The sequence below is a fragment of the Herpailurus yagouaroundi genome, unplaced genomic scaffold (genome assembly GCF_014898765.1).
Source record: "Herpailurus yagouaroundi ecotype Mexico unplaced genomic scaffold, PumYag 186, whole genome shotgun sequence".
NCBI classification, from domain to species: Eukaryota; Metazoa; Chordata; class Mammalia; order Carnivora; family Felidae; genus Herpailurus; species Herpailurus yagouaroundi.
This window is the reverse complement of record NW_024412417.1, coordinates 7092194-7110505: the sequence shown is the minus strand read 5'-3', so window position 1 is coordinate 7110505 and position 18312 is coordinate 7092194. Positions and strand designations below refer to the sequence as shown.

General features: G+C 40.6%; 1 protein-coding gene across 2 annotated transcripts; it reads left to right on the top strand.

The window, feature by feature from the left end:
• Positions 1 to 5572: 5572 nt before the first annotated feature.
• On the top strand, positions 5573 to 17882 carry TP53INP1 (tumor protein p53 inducible nuclear protein 1). Of its 2 annotated transcripts, XM_040494020.1 has the most exons (4): positions 5574 to 7795; positions 8344 to 8701; positions 11868 to 11905; positions 13013 to 13121. In XM_040494020.1, exons 1-3 carry the CDS (start codon positions 7684 to 7686, stop codon positions 11887 to 11889), a joined length of 492 nt encoding a protein of 163 aa, XP_040349954.1. In that variant the 5' UTR covers positions 5574 to 7683; the 3' UTR covers positions 11890 to 11905; positions 13013 to 13121. The 2 variants fall into 2 exon arrangements, with proteins under 2 accessions (XP_040349953.1, XP_040349954.1); XM_040494019.1 differs by lacking the exon at positions 11868 to 11905 and having other exon boundaries at positions 5573 to 7795; positions 13013 to 17882.
• Positions 17883 to 18312: the final 430 nt, after the last annotated feature.

Sequence of the window (18312 nt, the reverse complement as noted above, 5' to 3'; positions counted from 1 at the left end):
CTCCCGCCGTCCCGCGGGCCTCGGGCCGGGCACCCTCCGCGCCTCCCGCCTCCTCCCCTGGCGGCGGCCGGCCCGAGGCCCCGGGTGCGGGCGGAGGCGGACGAGCCCGGCGCTGGGCGGCGGGTGGGTGTTCAGTTTCTGTCTCCTCCCGCGAGCTTGGCCTGTTTTCTTGGCCGCGGCGGGACCTCCTCCTCCCCTTACTCCTCCTCCTCCTCCTGCTCCAGCACTCGGCCGTTGGACTGGCGTCGGGGGCTGCGGGAGGAGCGACCTCGGCGCCCCGCTCCGCTGGCCCGGCGGCCCTGTGCTCCTCGCTTCTTCCGCCAGCCCTCGCGGCACCGGCTCGCTCCCGGTAGCACCAAGGGTCCTGCGGCGCCGGGGAACCCCCCTTTCTTGCCCGGCGACCAGCGCCTAAGTGTCCCAGGTGTCCGCCTATCCGCCGCCTGTCCCCTGACCCTGCCTGATCTTACACATCACTATGAGATTGCACCTGTGGAAAGGACACTGTACTTGCCCGTCAGGAGTAAAATCCTAATCGTTTTGGTCGCTGACGCCGATTGGGACCTTACTCTGTGCCAGATACGACATCGAGGGCTTTACGTGCATTATCTCCGTTGCTCCTCGCAGAGACCCTCTGAAGTAGGCTTTATTATCTTGTGGATAGGAAACCCGAGGCCCAGAGAGATTGTTATTTTACTCGAGGCCACACAGCCAATTAAAAGGAAACGGTGTTTTCTCTTTCAAAGTTGCAGATGAATTTATATGTGGGCATTCCTCATTTTGTATTGTATTTCGCAATTACCTCTTTCGTCATCTTCTGTGCCAATTCCAAATTAGAGTGGGTTAAGGAAGAGCCCCTTTCCATCTGTAACTTCCAAGAACTTGGGCATTTGTTGCTAAAAGAGCCTTTTCTGAATGCAGAGTAGTTTCCGAAAAGGGGAGGAGAAAGTGACCCATAGGGTCATTGAACAGTCGTAATAATGAGGTACCCCCAGATCCTGAAATCATTTGCGTGGTAATTGAAATACATTTTTCATTGCAGATGTGAAAATCCCTGGGAAGCTTTTGATTTTTAAGTCACAGCCACTATAATTCTGAATGTGCAGCATAATTTTTAAGAGCTCCTATCTGGAACCAAGACCTCATTAATTTCTATGACCAAGGTCTCTTTTGTTTTTTCATCCCTTGTTTTGTTCTTTTCTGTGAATGCTTGCTTGCTCACTCAGTTGTTCCCTCCTGTTTCTCTTGGGAATGGTCCTACTTTCAAAATTTGAGGTTAACGGGCTAGGAGTTACCGCTTATTGCTGTCTTTGTCCCCTGGCATTCAGCCTTCAGGGCAGACAGCGGTGGGTCCCGGAGAGGAAAAGCTCCCTATGACCAGTTGAATAGGCGGAGTAGGAGTGGAGCAAGCAAGGGCAGCTTTCTTGGCTTGGTTTTTCTGCAGCTTAAAATCAATTTTAAATTGAATGAGCGTATTTATTTTTCTAAAATAGGGAGGGTGGGATATAAAGAGAAAAATCATTTTGAGGCTGCTTTTCAGTGAAGACGTGTTAGTTCAGCCACCTGATATTTCGAAACTGTCAAGAAGCCACAACTGTACACATAGTTCGAAGTTAGATCATCAAAGTTGTGGGTTGTTGTTTTTTTTTTTTTTTTTAATTTAAAAATGTTGTTTTTGGAGCCGCCTACTGGCAGCCAAAACCAACTGAAAAGCACTGTTCTCTGAAATTCATAGAGCCGGAGTTGAGGCTGAAAGGAGCCTGAGCAAAATGATGTGCAGGGAAAAGCAAGACACTTGGAACCACACAGACTTATGCTCTATTGCTGGCTCCACACCTGACCAGCTTTATCACTCTCAAGCAAGTTACTTAATTTCTGAGCCTAGTTTCCTTATTAGTAAAATGTGACAAATAAGTACCTCAACTCACTGTTATATATCACAAGTATTCAGTAGATTGTAGCTGTAATTATTATATAAACATTTTGTAGATAAAGGCATTCTGACCCAAAGATGCTAAATGGCTTACAGTCACACAGCTGGCGTGGAATGGAGTTAAATATTCCAAGTTATATTTCATATTCTGAGTTAATACTTACTGGCTGCCTGCTATGTGGCAGGCTCTATTCTAAGGGATACACACTTAATCCTCACATTGGCACTATCTTCTCCATTTTAGGGATGAAAAAACTGAGGCACCAAAAGGTTACTAAATATCTTAACTTCATACAAGTTGCAAGTAGCATAGCCAAGATTTCATACACAGCAGGGTAACTCCAGAGCCACACTGCCTGTTGGTTGTTTGCCTGTCTCAAAAATAAGATAAATTATACTAACAAGCTCTTCTAGACTAGCAACGCCTTTTCTGAGTTCTCGAACTAGAATGCTCTTCCTCTTAAGTATTAAACTTAAAGGTATTAAACCACCTTTCTGCCCACTGAGCATTTCTAACTCATGTAATAATATGAAAAACAATGATAAAATGTTAAGTAACAAATCAGGAAACAGCATTGTGTCTTCACTAGACTTTATGGTAAAAAGAAACCTTATGTGTAGAAGAAGCTAGAAGGAAATGCATAATACACCAACAGTGATTGTAACAAGGCAGTGGAATAATTGTTTTCCTTCGTTATTTTCCAAACTTCCTATAATGTAGTTAATTTTATAAGGAAAAAGACGTGTATGTGTGACAGGGACAAAGCTGCCTTCTTAAAATGCTGGTGCCCAGATACTTTGTTTCTTTTCTCCACTGGGATGAAACTGCCCTGGCAAGTTGGCTGATGTTGGTTAGTTATGGTGTGGAAAGCTTGCACATGCCTCAAACAGCAGTACTACCTTACCAGTCTTCTTTGCCCCTCCCTCTTTGCTGAATTCCAGAATTTTATCTGTAAATTCGTCCTCTTAGGACACCTTCTTTTTCTGGAATTTTCATTTTAGTTTTATCCATTGCCCTAGAGTTGTAAATATCAACAAGTCCACAACAGGGGTAACTGGCTGGCTGCAGTCCAGTAGAGCATCCAACTGGATCTCAGGATGAGTTTGAGCCCCATGTTGGGGGTTTACCTTTTAAAAACTTAAAATTTTTTTAAAAGTCTGTGACATGTAGTGAGGACTGAAGTCTGAAGTTCTGCTTTGACTTACGGCTTCACATAGAACCAGGCCCATCAAGAGCCTCCATTCCTGGGCAGGAGCCAAGGTGAAGAATAGCAGTGACTGGAGAGGGACGGTCCCTGGGTCATCAGCAGGATAGGCTCTCAAGATTCTGGAGAGATTTTTCTAGAACTGCATTGTCCAATATAATATGTAATGTGAATTACATGTATGTTTAAATTTTTAAAAATATTTCTTTATTTTGAGAGTAGAGGGAGGGGGAGGGGCAGAGAGAGGGGGGAAAGAGAGAATCCCAAGCAGGCTCCATGCTATCTGTGCAGACCCTATGTGGGGCTTCAACTCACAAACTGTGAGAACCTGAGCCAAAAAACAAGAGTTGGCTGCTTAACCAGCTGAGCCACCTACGCACCCTGAGGGGGTATTAAGTCTTTAAAATATACTCTGGTAGGGGCGCCTGGGTGGCTCAGTCGGTTGAGCATCCAACTTTGGCTCAGGTCATGATTTCACGGTTCGTGAGTTTGAGCCCCACATCGGGCTCTGTGCTGACAGCTCAGGGCCTGGAGCCTGCTTCTGATTCTGTGCCTCCCTCTCTCTCTGCTCCTCCCCTGCTCACACTCTGTCTCTCTCCCAAAAATAAATAAAGATTTAAAAAAATTTTAAATATACTCTAGTATATATTTTAACCTATATCACATCTTAATTCACATATAAAAATTTCATTGGACATGCTTAATCAATTGTTCTGAACATACTTGAAATTTTTCCAAAAATAGCTCAATTGTCAACTTCCAAATTTGAATTTTAAATGGGTTAAAATTAAATAAAATTTGAAATTCAGTTTTTTGGTCATACAAGTCATATTTCAAGTGTTCATCCACCCAGGGTGCCTTGCAGCCATCTCATGAACCGTTCTAGCATGTTGGGGTCTCTCCCAACAGCTCCTTGTCCTTTGTGACACCTACAGAAAGCAGGGTAAAGGAACTTTGCATAGTTAGCCCAACCCCATTTCTTCATTGTGCTAGAGGTCTGTGGAGAGAGTAAAGATGTGATCCATTTTTCCAGTGGTAAGACTGAGGCTCAGGAGGGCTAAATTGTTTAGTCTGAGCCACCTGTGGTAGGGGGAAAGCCGCTGGGGCCCAGGCCAGCACTCCTTCCCTAAGACGACTCTGTGTCCTGCCCTCAGGCTTCAAAAGGTGTGTCATGTAAATACCAGCTCTGACTCAGGACAGATGAGAATGAGCTCTTCCCTTGCCTGGCTGGGCTCCTGAATACTCTGCCCACCCACGGATGGTTGCTCTTGCAGGAAATAGGGGATATCTTAAGGCAGCCACTACTTCGGGAAACCAAAAGAAGATTGACTTGTGCTGCCCTGTGGAAAGTTCCTCCAGAGACACCTTTCCTGTGGCAGAATTGTATATGTTCCAGGCGTAAGCTGGCTTCCATCACATGGGTTTGGAGCTGGAGCTAGAGGAGCGCAATTTGCAGTCAGGAACCTGCAGCTAGCTGCCCGACCACGTGGCCCCAGCATTGTTCTCTGCCTTCTCGCTGCCACCTAACTGGCCTGGGCCCTGTTAAGTTACCCTGGTGTGGCATCGCTCTTGGGGGACAAGGTGCTCATTCAGGATGAGCAAGGGTTTTCTTGTGAGGTGCTCTGCTTCCTGCCCAGCAGCTCTGCCTTCCTAGCTGATCCAGGGCCTGCAGTCAGCCCTATACTCTGGAGAATTGGGATTATTCTCTCAACTATTTCAGCACACACAGAATTGTACCTGGGACCAATGTATGCCTTTGTAATTTAAGATAAGGGGGGATTTTTTAAGTATCTTTTTTTCCCTCCTCGCTTAACGTGCTCAAAACCTTTACATACGTCAGAACTTGTGGTAGCTCATCACCTACACTACAGTAGGTCCAGCAAACTACACAAGCCCACTTTTCTCCTAATTTCTTTTACATGGAACATAAAGCTGAATTTGAATTCTGTACTAGAGCTCCAGCCTTCATGGTTTGGCCCTGCTGCTTTCCAGAAGGCTTTCAGGAAGACTGGTTATGCAAGTAACATTTCCTGTTGACTCTCTTTTAATAATTAATGGCTGATGATGATGGATTGTGACCACAACAGTGCTCAGATGTCATTTATTTGAACACACACTCGTAGTATTACACATTCGTAGTAGCATGCCAAACAGTTGTAGCATTCCCATTTGCACATAAAGCATTCAACCAAGAATCTCATCAAATACGGATTGTAACTACATGTACTGCTAAAAATGATGATTGTTTGAAAGTGAAGGGTCGTGGCGCCTGGGTGGCTCCTTTGCTTGAGCATCCAGCTCTTGATTTTGACTCAGGTCATGATTTCAGAGTCGTGATATCAAGCCCCGCATCAGACTCTGTACTGAGAGTGGAGCCTACTTAAGATTCTGTCTCCTTGCTCTCTGCCCCTCCCCCACTCGTGTGCATACACACGCTTGTGTGTGTGCTCGCCTTCTGTCTCTCTCTCTCTCTCAAAATAAATAAATAAATAAATAAAAGAAAGTGAAATGTCAAGAGTCTGAAGTTAGATTCAAGGCTGATGCTGGTGAGAAAGAGTATCATTTAGGAAGATGCTTTTCACTATCCCTGGATGGTCTCATCTACTCATGGTTTCTGTCACTCCCTTTTGTTGACAACTCCCAAATCAGTGCCCCCAGCTGAGACCATGCCCTTGAACTCCAGAGCCCTATATCCAGCAGTCTACTAGACATCTCCAGGTTCTTGACTTGCAGATTCCCAAATTCAGCATGTCCAAGATGCCCAGCCTACGCCTTCTGCAGTATGCCTCTTCCACTAAATGGTCCCGCCATCTCCCCAGTTGGCCAAGCCATAAACCTGGGTCATCCTTGACTTTTCATTTCTGGCTTACATGGTCCTACAGGATCTGTTTCCTGCTTAGCACCCCTAGCGCACTCGCACACCTGTACATCTGGATCTTCAGCCATACAGAAGGTGCCACATTCTCACTCATCTGCAGGTTTCTGGTGTTCCTTCTCCCCCTTCCTCCATTCTTGATCTTCTCAACCACTCCAGATCAAAGTAATCTACTGCAGGAATCCTTCCTGACGTCTACCTGTGTAGATCTGAGGAACACTCAGTACTTTTTCCATGGCATTCATCACATTACCTGTCTTCCCCTGTGCTTAGCACTCTGCTTGATGCATGATACGTACTCAGTAAATATTTGTAGAATAATAGTTGACACTGACTGAGAATTTGTGCCAAGTGCCTTGCTAAGTAGGTTGCCTGCATTATCTCATTTCACAAGAGTGGGGTCAGGGAGACCATCTAGGAGGTGGTGATTGGCAAAGTCCAAAGGGACACCAGATTGGTTTCAACTAGGATAAAAGTGGTGGCAAGAAGTGGGCAGATTTGAGGCACGTGCTCAGCTAGAGTCAACAGGACTTGGTGAGAATTTGGTTGAGGGGTTGGGTAGGGAGTGGAAGGAGTCAAGGGTAACCGCTGGGTGCTGCTGCTTCTCCTTGCTGAGAAGAGAAAGAAGGACAGTGTAAGTTTGTGGGGAAATAATTAAAAGTTCTCTTTGGTATGTGTTAGGATTGATATGCCTATCAAGTAACCAGGGAGAAATGGATATATAAATCTGGATTTCTGGAATAAGATCAGACAAGCCTGGAGTTCCTCATTTAGAACTCACAGAACTCCATGAGGTAGAACTATTGCCAGCTGAAGTAGTGTAACTTCCTAACTCGCGCAGAGCGTAAGCAGCAGAGACGGCATTTGAAGCCAGGCACACTGACTACAACACCTTCCTGCTTGCCACCACGCGGTGAATGGTTTCCAGTTCTAGTTGCTGTCGTCCTCAGTTTTCTACGGTATAAATTTCCCTGTGCCAGCTGTAGAAATTGTTTTGAAGGCCAAATCATGCTGTACCTACTGATTTTAAATGGAATTGGGTCTGCTTGCAGCCCTGTAGAAGAACAGAACAGAAGAGAAAACGAGCCAGGGAAACATGGCAGACATCTGGTCCTGCTGCAGCCTTCCTCTGGCAGCTTCGGGGCAGTTGAATATCATATAGCAAGACCGTTAGTATCTAGCTTTTCTCTTCTTACAGGAAAGGAGTATGTCACCTTGAAATACATAATTCAGATTGATCCCTTATAAAAGCACAGATGTGGAAAAGAGCCTTTCATTTCACATGTAAGATGTTCACAGGTTGCATTGAGAACTCAATTCATAATGGTTTATAGATGAAAGGTACTGCATTTCTTGTGTTTGATGCCTGCCGGAAGGGAACGGCTGTAATTGTAGACTAAGGCATGAGCTTTCTTCTAGAGGGGTGTGCACGTATGTGTGTGGGCACATGCTTTGAAAACCACACACACATATTATATAAATATATACTGATTTGAAATAACCTTCTTTTCCTGTTTTATTTTAGGGATAATGATTCTTCTTGCTTCCCACCTAAGTTGAATAAGCACCTCGTGCACTTTAATCTCCTGTCGTGCCATCAGGCTGACTGAAGACAGTGTTTTGAAATCTCAGCTATAAAGACATCCCGCCAAAGTCTCAATCTTGCCTTAACGATGTTCCAGAGACTGAATAAAATGTTTGTGGGTGAAGTCAATACTTCTTCCAATCAAGAACCAGAATTTAGTGAGAAAGAAGATGATGAATGGATTCTTGTTGACTTCATAGGTAAGGTATTCTCAGTGGTTAATCATCACAGCAAAAATGGAAACTCTTGCATCTTAGTTTTTCCAGAAGTAAACCAGTAACTCTGAAGGTTTTTAAGCCTTTAAAGTAAATAAGCAAGAATTTGTCTAAAATAATTGCAGGAAACATCCTGTGCCAGATAATCAGTCAGTGAAATTGATTGACGTCAGATCTTCCAGTTTTGCAACTCTCATACCCTGCTCAGATCAGATGCACTTTAATAGGAAATCCTTGTAACCCACATTGCTCATCATGTTTACTTTAGCAGGATAGAAAAATCGTCTCCTGCAAAGCCACCGTAATACATCTGATGCAGTGATACACCACACATACACACACACTAGGTGCTCAGAAGTTCTTTCATAATCATTGAGTGAATGTAAATGCTTTTGTGTCTGACCTAAATGAAAGGAGAAATGTGAACATCAGCTAACAGTATCATCTCTTCTTTTTCTGTGCTCTCAATCTGCTGTCATTGTGATGCCCGTCCTCCCGTGGGACTTCACCAACGTATGTGGACTGTGATGTAGACACTTGCACTGGTTTCTCAGCAGCAGAAGATGAAGAAGAAGACATCAGTGAAGAGTCACCTACTGAGCACCCTTCAGTCTTTTCCTGTTTACCTGCATCTCTTGAGTGCTTGGCTGATACAAGCGATTCCTGCTTCCTCCAATTTGAGTCCTGTCCGATGGAGGAGAGCTGGTTTATCACCCCTCCCCCATGTTTTACTGCAGGTGGATTAACCACTCTCAAGGTCGAAACCAGTCCTATGGAAAACCTTCTCATCGAACATCCCAGCATGTCTGTCTATGCTGTGCATAACTCCTGCCCTGCTGTCAGTGAGGCCAGCTGTGGGGCTGATGAATTTCATAACCCAAGTAGCCCCAGGTACGTTGTAAGTGCAGCTGACCCTTGTACAACGTGGGTTTGAACCGCATGGGTGTACTTATACACAGAGTTGTTTTTCTTTTTTTTTTCTTTTTTTTCTTTCTTTTTTTTTTTTTTTTATGAACACAGTACAGTACTGTAAATGTATTTTCTGTTCCTTATGGTTTTCTTAACATTTTCTTTTCTCTGGCTTACTTTATTGTAAGCACACAGCAGGTAATACATATAACATGCAAAATATGTGTTAATTGGCTGTTAATGTTATTGGTAAGCTTCCCAGTCAGCAGTAGGCTGTTCGCAGTTAAGTTTTTGGGGAGTCCAAAGTTGTACATAGATTTTGAACTGTACAGGGGCTGGTGCCCCTAACCCCTGAGTTGCTCAGGGGCCAACTGTATTTTATTCTGTCCATGGGCAGTCTGTTTGGCATGCATTTTATTTGTTTCTACTACAACTTGAAGCTAATTTTTTAGAAGATGCAGAGTAATATTAGAGATTTATGAAGGCATGTCTATAGTGCACAAGGTAGTAGATGGTATAAAAAAAAGTGTTCATTTTACATTTTCAAAAAAATTCATTAGAACACAGCCCCAATTATATAATGCAGAACTGTTGATTTATAGTACTCTGCTGGTTGGGGCGGCTGGGTGGCTCAGTCGGTTAAGTGGCCGGCCGACTTCGGCTCAGGTCATGATCTCACGGTCTGTGAGTTCGAGCCCCGCGTCGGGCTCTGTGCTGACAGCTCAGAGCCTGGAGCCTCCTTCAGATTCTGTGTCTCCTTCTCTCTCTGCCCCCACCCCTCCACTGTCTGTCTCTGTCTCTCAAAAATAAATAAACATTAAATACACACACACACACACACACACACACACACACACACCAGTACTCTGCTGGTGACCAGAAAGAAAAGACTAGCATTTCTGCTAAGTGTCTTAGAATATAACTCTGGCACTTTATACACTGAGTTATTTGGTGTATCAAATTCAACAAGAATAGTATATCTTAAAATAAAACTCTTATTTTCTTCCAAGTGGTCTTAGCTGGGTTGCATCAAATGGCACTTAACCTCAAAAACCTGGCAGATCTCAAGTATGAGTTTTCTGTCTTACAGAGGAAAGGCTTCATACCCAAACAATACTTTTTTGTTGTGTGGAGTTCAAGGGGTCTGAAAGGCTCTGTTTGAATGGCAGATGGGTTGAGGGCTTGGAAAGGTTCAGGGAGAGAGTACCTTGCCAGTAAAGATTGATATGTTCCCAAGCAAACTTACAGAAATACTGTCACCTTTATCCAGCGAGCATTTTCAAGATTGCTCCCACCTGCTAAAATAAAGTCTATGGCCTTGTTAATCAGCTCGAATTCTGGCTAGTCATGATGCATGGTAGTGGGCTGTGCCTGTGGTATTACGATGTTTTGGTGATGTTGGTACCGACTTAATTCCCTAAATACCTGTCAAGGCTACAGGTGAATTGGAATCTTTGGAGCAGCTCAGAATGTTCCTGTAGTTAGTCCTGTAATCCAAAGGGCCTCTTTTTAGATTGTCCAGGCTCTACCTTGACTAACTGGATCATTGTATATATCTTCTACTATTTCCTGTTTGCCAGATAATAAACAAAACCCAGGCAGCTCATTAATTTAACTTTACCAGAGTTTGCTGCACTCATAAGTCTTAATATTGTAGATAATCTCGTCATCTTCTATGAGGATAAACATATCCTTTACCAAATTGAAAAATAATTTGCTTATATAGTTACCCAGGCTTTATACTGGGTAAGATCTTTGATGGGAAATGTTACTTTAACTGGCACTTTGTTCAATGCTGTAGGTTTATCAAGAGATCAGTGTCTCAGGCATTTCAACAAAAATTTAAAATAAGATTTTTTAGACATGGTATTGATTAAATTGCCATATAGTCTATTCAAATTAATTTCTTCAGTTCTTAGAAATCCTTCCCACCTGGTTCTGATCTCACCTCTGTGGAATTGGACTCAAGAGTTTCCCATGATTAATAGTCACTATAAACTTACTGGGATTTGTGTACTTACTTCTCAGTGTTTAAAGCATGTGTGTATGTATATACAGCACTTTATAAATAACATTATTACAGAAGCAGTACATATGCATTGCAGGAAGTTAGAAAATGCAAATATGTAAAAGTTTAAAAATTTAAAAAGACACTTGTACTACCTAGAGATGGATACTGTTAACACCCTAGAGTGTATCCTTCCAGGTGGTTTTTTCTCTATATGCCCACAAGTTTGTACACGTGTGCACACACACACACACACACATTTTTAACCTAAAGGGATCAAGTTGTATATACTCGTATATAGTTGTGTAATCTGCTTCTTTAGGCAACGGTCTCTACCTTTTTTTTTCCCAGTAAAATTTCATTTCATCTACTACCCAAACTATACTCTGTTTTCTGCACCAGAGCCCAGAATATTTCACCTAGTTTGCCCAGACAAGCATCCAGTCCAAGACCATGCGCTGCGTCTGGTTATGTGTTTGAGGTTTTGATGCAGTCATTATGTTCATTGCCTGTGTCTTGTTTGTTTTTATATCTTGTTATATGTTTTGGTATAACATGTAAGAAAGTTAAACAAATACGTGCTTTTCCATATATATAGGATCAAAAGAATACCCTTACCTTTATATGAATTCTTTCTTAACATAGGAAAGTACTGCAAACTATCTTAGTTTTATAAAAACTAAATGTTTTTAACATCTTTATTTCTGGATTTCAAATTCTTATTTACAAAAGCCCACTAAATCAAGATAGATCAGGTGTTACCAACATTAGGATGGCTATGTAGTAAATATCTGTATTTTCTGAGCAGGAAACAAATCATGTCTTTCAGAAGTTAGATTGCTTCCATCCTGTGTATCCTTGGGAATATTACCATAAAGCATTACATAAAGCATGTAAGAATAAGGTGCTTCATAATTACAGTAGATGGGCTTCAGAGTGTGTGTTTTATTGCATTTTGACCTTTGTAAGTATTGTTTATGAAGGTTTATGTGCTATCATAATCTCAAGTAATACATGTGCCTTTAATGACCCATAGTAAGCCAGTTTTAATATAGAAAATGCACCATGTCCTAACAGTAAAATTAAGTAGCATTTTAAATCTTACTAGTGATTTAATAGTTCGCCATTTAACATTTGTAGGGCCAGGAAAAGCTGCTTATAAGACTCACTGGCACAGAGTAAGTATATTCCCTTTGAGACTGTGTGATATGTGTTATCAGTCTGAACAGGAAGGTTAAGAACTCAAAATGCCCACCTTTTAAAAACTGCTGTCTTTGTATTAACTTCTTTCTATTAGTTTCTTAATGTGACCCCCTTTAATTCTACTATTTTTTAAAAAATCTTTAAAAAATAATAGCATTTTCCTCTAGTGATTATAGCCACAATTTATAACTGCCCGTGTTGTGTAAAATAACCCTAAAACTTTTAAAACTCTTCATGTTATGTGTTAATTTAGTTTACATCTATCCTATTAAATTAGCTTTTAATATATAAGACAGATAATAACCACATGGTTTGTAGCCGGATTTTAAGATATGTTCTCCTCAGGTCTTTGTAACATTTCTATGCAAATGCCATTCCAAACTGTGCCCTGTTGTGATATAAATTTTATAGTAAGCAGGTAGCTTTTTATCTATAAAAATGTTAAATGAGTAGAATTTTCTATGCATATTTCTGTTACATAGAGATCTGCAGCTTATTTCCTGGAACCGTTACTTAGAGACAGAAAACGTGTGAAGGTGCAATTAGCATAGTTCACCAGTGTCAACCTGCTTCATAACAGTCTTTGGAGTAAGACCTGTATTAGAATCTTGGTTGTATGAGGTAGTAGTTGTGACCTTATCGTTGTTGAGCCTCAGCTTCCTGATTAGTAAAATTTGAGAATTAATATGTTTTCCTTTTAAGATTATGTCGAGAATTAAATACGTTATATTTGCAAATACAGATATGCAGTAAATGTTAGTTCTCCTCACAGAAAAACTTATCTAATGCTGCATAATTGAAATTCACTCAAAATGTAAAGCACTTTTTAAAAGACAGTCTACTTAATCCCCCCCAACCCCCGCTGTGGATTATATGGCATATTTCTGTGAAAAGGTGGCTTCTCCTTTCTAACATTATCAGTCATTGTGGTCACAAAATATAAACTTGTTTGTCAGCCATCAGACAGTAAGATCTCTTTCAACCACAAATCACTGTGGCAAATTGAATCACTAAGTAACTTCTTCAAGTTCATGAATAACGTACTCTGTTACTGAATGCATCCTCGTGTTTTTCTGTTTCAGAGTGGAAGCTCAGGATGAGATGGGGCAGCACATTCACTGCTATGTTGCAGCTCTTGCTGCTCATACAGCTTTTCTGGAACAACCCAAGAGCTTTCGCCCTTCCCAGTGGATAAAAGAACATAGTGAAAGACAGTCTTTAAACAGAAATAGCCTTCGTCGCCAAAATCTTACCAGGGACTGCCACTCTAGGCAAGTCAAGCACAGTGGCTGGGTCGTCCATCAGCCCTGCCCACGTCAGTACAATTACTAAGAATTTCAAGGTTGATTGGTTTCTCTTGGTTTGTGCATATGTGTGTGGATGTGTGTGTACGGACAATGAAGATGCTGTTTCAGCCAACTGATGACCAATCACATAGTTTTATCAATGTGTTTAGACACTATCTTGAAAACCAGATTTACATGCTGTGTATCACATAATGCCTTGCTTTTAACATTTACTTTTTTGTAAATTCTTTCAGAATATTTTTGGAAACATATCAATACAGTTACAGTGTTTGGTGTTTTGGGATGTCTTTAAATCTATTAAGGTGTATATGAGTTAGCATTCTAAAGACATTTCTTCCCAAGTATGAGGATAGGCATCTTTCAATTTCATTTTATTTTGTATTAATCAATATTTCGAGTAAGCAAAAATTTATTCTCAGGGTCAGCCATACACTTTATTGACCAGTACTTGATAATCTTTTCTGTATATAGCGAATACATTTTTACACACTAACATGAGCATTAACAGGCGATAGTTGCCATGGATATAATGGAATTATGGCTGAACTTTCTCTTGAAAGAAAACTTGATATATTTCTGTGTGTACAGGTTTTTTTTTTTTTTTTTTTCCAGATTAGCCATACAGTTCATTTTGGAATTCAGGTACATTAAGTGTTAGTGAACAGTGCTTTCAGTAATTCCGATGTGACTGTGTGACGTGGTACAGAGACATTACAAGGATCGTGGGACAGAAGCACTGTCTCACATGCAGAGGGGATCCGTCAGATCTGTGAAATTGTGTTTGGGAAAATGTATGTCTCCACCTACCCCATTAGTCCACCATTTGACTTGTGTGGATTCTTTCCTGCCGGCTCTGCCCACTTGGCACTTCACATCAGCTGTAAATTCAGAAGTACCTGTCCAGGCACTTTAGTGACTTCTTATTTATAACTGTCCAAGGAAAAAGAGGTAGGCTTTGTATTTCTGATATGGTGACGGATCATCTGCCGTGGAGCCTGCCCTGCTGAGTGGCAAGCGAGGCTGAGAAGGAATTCCTGGTGACAACTTTTCCTAGCATCTAGATGAAGAGTGACGGGTTGGCTTCCTTGAGTTCTCTTTTTTTTTTTTTTTTTTTTCCCCTAACTCGGGCTTCAGGCAGAATCTTTAACCACTTTGGCCTCTGTTTCCTCCACCTACGGGGGAGTAGTAGTATTTACCTCCCTCATGGTCGTTGTGCACACTGTGTACTGATGGAAGTGGGCTGTCCACGACTGAACCTTGTGTGAAATTCCAGGGGCCTCTCTACTGAATCTGATGGTGGGGGTGGGGCCACAACTGTTCTTCAGAGTGTTGGTGCTAATGAGGCCAGGGTTCAGGGCTCGAGTCACATGGAGGCCAGTTATTTATCATTTAGAGAAAATCTATCTTACCTCTAGCCGGTCACTTTATTTTTTTAGCGATTGTGATGGGTTTTGCTGAGCCATCCACATTCACCAATTTCCTCTCAAACTAAACTAAACATAGACAATCCAAAGCACATTCTACTGACAAACAGTAGTATCACCTTTGTGGTCAAAGAGCTTATTTTTCCAATGCCTCTGCAACCCTAATTAAGTGAATACATGTCTATACAAGGTTTTCAAGGGAAAAAGCAGCATATAGTTATGTGAAGTATTATATTTTCTAATAACCCTGTAGCAGCTGGATGCAGGGAACTATGGGAGACTTTTCAAGTGAAGAGCTGAGCTCTTTTCTGACCAGGGCTGGGAAGTTTGGAGGCGGAAGAGGTCACACAGCATCGTCAGATGGTGGCGGTAGGTGGTTCTTCCACTGGCTGTGACGAAGTGCCAGGAATGTCTCTTTAGAACAAGAGTCTAGACCCCATGCTTTCCTTATTCCCTTTCCATTTGAACCACCCCTTTATTTATTTGTTTTCTAATTAGGGGCCAAGTCTGTAAAGTTTTGTCAAACTGAGCTAGAAGTTATTTTGTTACTATTTGTGTTTACGAGAGTTGAGAGGTGAGGTAGAGTTTTCATGAAGGTGTGTATGTTTTACATCGTGTCTGTCTCTAGGGCCATATGTTGGTAACTTGAAAATAGACCAGCTAAATGTTTTCTGGATATAAGCCTCTGATTACGTGGGGGTCTCTTTTTTCATGTATTACATGCAAGTTGTTAGTACCTCACAAGCTACAGAAGTTCAGCCATGAGAATTTGTTTGGCAGCATGAACAGATTTGTGTATAACATAGCTAGGGTCTTTTCTTTTCTTTTCTTTTTTCTTTTTTTTTAATGTTATTTTTCAAATTTCCCGATACCTGAAATACATCTACATCTCTGTCAGTTATTGACTTTTTTTCTGGCCTTCTCTGGACCTAGTTTTTTATGGTTTATACCTGGAAAACAAATACTTTCAGGCTTGGGATTTTTTTTAGGGTTATCATGCCATCTGTCATATCATACTGTGGTTTTTGTATCAGTATCTACGTTTTCTGTCTTAAATTGGCACATGTTAGAATGGAAGAAAGTGGTTACGTAATTCATTTGAAGTTCTTGGTCATTAGGGGTTTGTTAGGCATCTACTACGTGTGGTACCAGGATGATGTTGACCTGTTAAGTATTCCTTGAAACATGGCCAAAATGCAATTTATTATAAGTTAATTATTATTTTTGCTCTTGTAAATATTAGTGGTTTACATAAATGTGCTTCAGTGCATATTTCTTAAAAATTCAAGCAGTGAGAAATAAGACCCCTCCGAATTTAATGCTCTACTTCTAAACTGATAATATATAGAACGTTACTTGGAAAAAGTCTGGAATGTGTGGTGCACAAGGAGTGCTTCATGGATGAGTCCCTTAGTTTTTATAACGCACCGTGTTTCTCAAAGTTTGTGTTTTCATTAATAAAACATTTTATGATGTGTATTCTATGTTTGTTACTTTTTCTTTCTCCACTAATTATGTATTGTATTGCACTGTGAGTTGAAGATTAACCCTGCATTATTTATCTTCTGTGGCAATGCATTTATATGGCCGGGCAGGTGGGGGATTTTTTTTACAGAAAGGTTCACAGTGATTGGATTTTTGACTTTCTACTCCAGCGAGCTCTTTCTACATTAATTTCCTGTACATTTTCCCAGTTCCCATGCAGGCTGTTCCTGTTTACATACTTTCTCTGTTTTATCAGTGCTTTGATTCTAGTGAGAACACAGTTTACTGAAAACTTGAGAGGGCGTTCAGCATCGCCTGTTGTTTTTCCTTCTCAAATCTATGTAGTACACTGGTTTGTTATCTTTACATCTTCATTGAATCTAAGTGTTTTCACTATCCTCTTCTTCAAGGAAATATATTGTCTTTTTTATATCTTAAGAAAAAAAGAACAAAAAAGAGTGTCTTTCTTATCCTGTCTTTCTTTGAATTGTAAACAAACAAACAAAAAAATGAAGGACTCCAACTAGAAGACAAACATTTAAGTTTAAATAGGTTAGTGGAGAAAGTTTAAGAGTTTCCAAGTATCTTTGTTTTTAGAATCGGTTAAGAGACTGCTCCTTGTACTGGAGACACTAGCATGTTTGTAATGTTACCTTAAAACTATCTTCATTTTATAATGCCCATTCATGCTGGCTAAATTCTTTTAAAAGTTGGGCTGTTCTCATGGATGGCTTCACTGTCATCAGCCATGTTGATGCATTATCAATGGCATCCTTATCTACTTATTTTAACGCTGAAAATTTTATATGAAATGCTTTATTTAGGAAACCTACCTAATTCGGTGGTGTCAGCCTTGCCATGTACCAGTTTCACTTGAAATATGACACCAATTACAGTGGTTTTGGGTGGAGAAAGAGGGACCGGAAAGCATACAGATAAGGATATTTCTTTCTCTTTGCAACAGTATCCTTTATGGGGGAGGAGAGGTTACTATTCAAAGGAAGGCAGCTTCAGTGGATGTTTTATATATCGTTTAGAATTTTCCTTACAACATATTTTTTTAATTGTATAATTGTTAAATGCCCCATTTTGCTCTGTATTTGCCTGAAGTTTTAGTATTTGTTTTCTAGATGGACTTCTAAAAACCAAATCAGTACTTGGGGAGCTAGATGTGTGTGTGTATCTAAGCTTGATGTGTATGAGTGGTTTTTGCTTGCTTTTTGGTTGCATTTTCCTCCAGAAGTTTGGAATTTTAATCAATAATTGTGTGTTGTTATTATTTTTTTGAGTGGCTTGGTTTTTTTGTCTCAAGTAAAATTGTGAACACATTTGCTTTTCAAAGACAGGGCATCAGTTATAGAGACTGAAGAGTATTGTAGATTGTACTATGTGCCTTCTTGATGTATTCCTAAACACAAATTTTTTTCAACTTGAAAACTCAAAAGGGACATTTGGTTAGATTATATACTGTACATCATCTATGCATAAATGGCAGCTTGTTTTCTTGAGCCACTGTCTAAATTTGTTTTTATAGAATTTTTTATACTGATTGGTTCATAGATGGTCAGTTTTATACACAGACTAAACAATACAGCACTTTGCCAAAAATAAGTGTAGCATTGCTTAAACATTGTGTATTAACATCAGTTCTTTGTAATTGAGTACAGTGGTGCGTTTTGCACTACTTGGAGTTGTGGTTTTTAATCTGTCAGTAAATAAAATGTTCTTTAACTTCACATTCGTCTGATTCTCTTATTTTATCTTTATGGTCATCAGCCTTAAAACTAGATACAACTGAATGAAATTACTTGCTGTTTAGTTTTACTTGCCCAGAATATATGTTTACTATTCACTTTAAATACTGTTTTTGAAACTTGTATAAAATTAGTATGTTAAAATTTTTCACCTGAAATGCATGAACATTTAAGTGAACATGAATTTGAGAATGACTTCCAGCCAGTACCTTTCCTTCCGACCAATCTGTGTCTAAAAAAAAAAAAAAAAAAAAAAAATACAGATTAAAAAAAATTTTTTTTTTAATGTTGATTTATTTTGAGAGAGAGAGACAGAGCGTGAGCAGGGGAGGGGCAGAGAGAGAGGGAGACACAGAATCCAAAGCAGGCTCCAGGCTCCAAACTGTCAGCATAGAGCCCCACACGGGGCTCA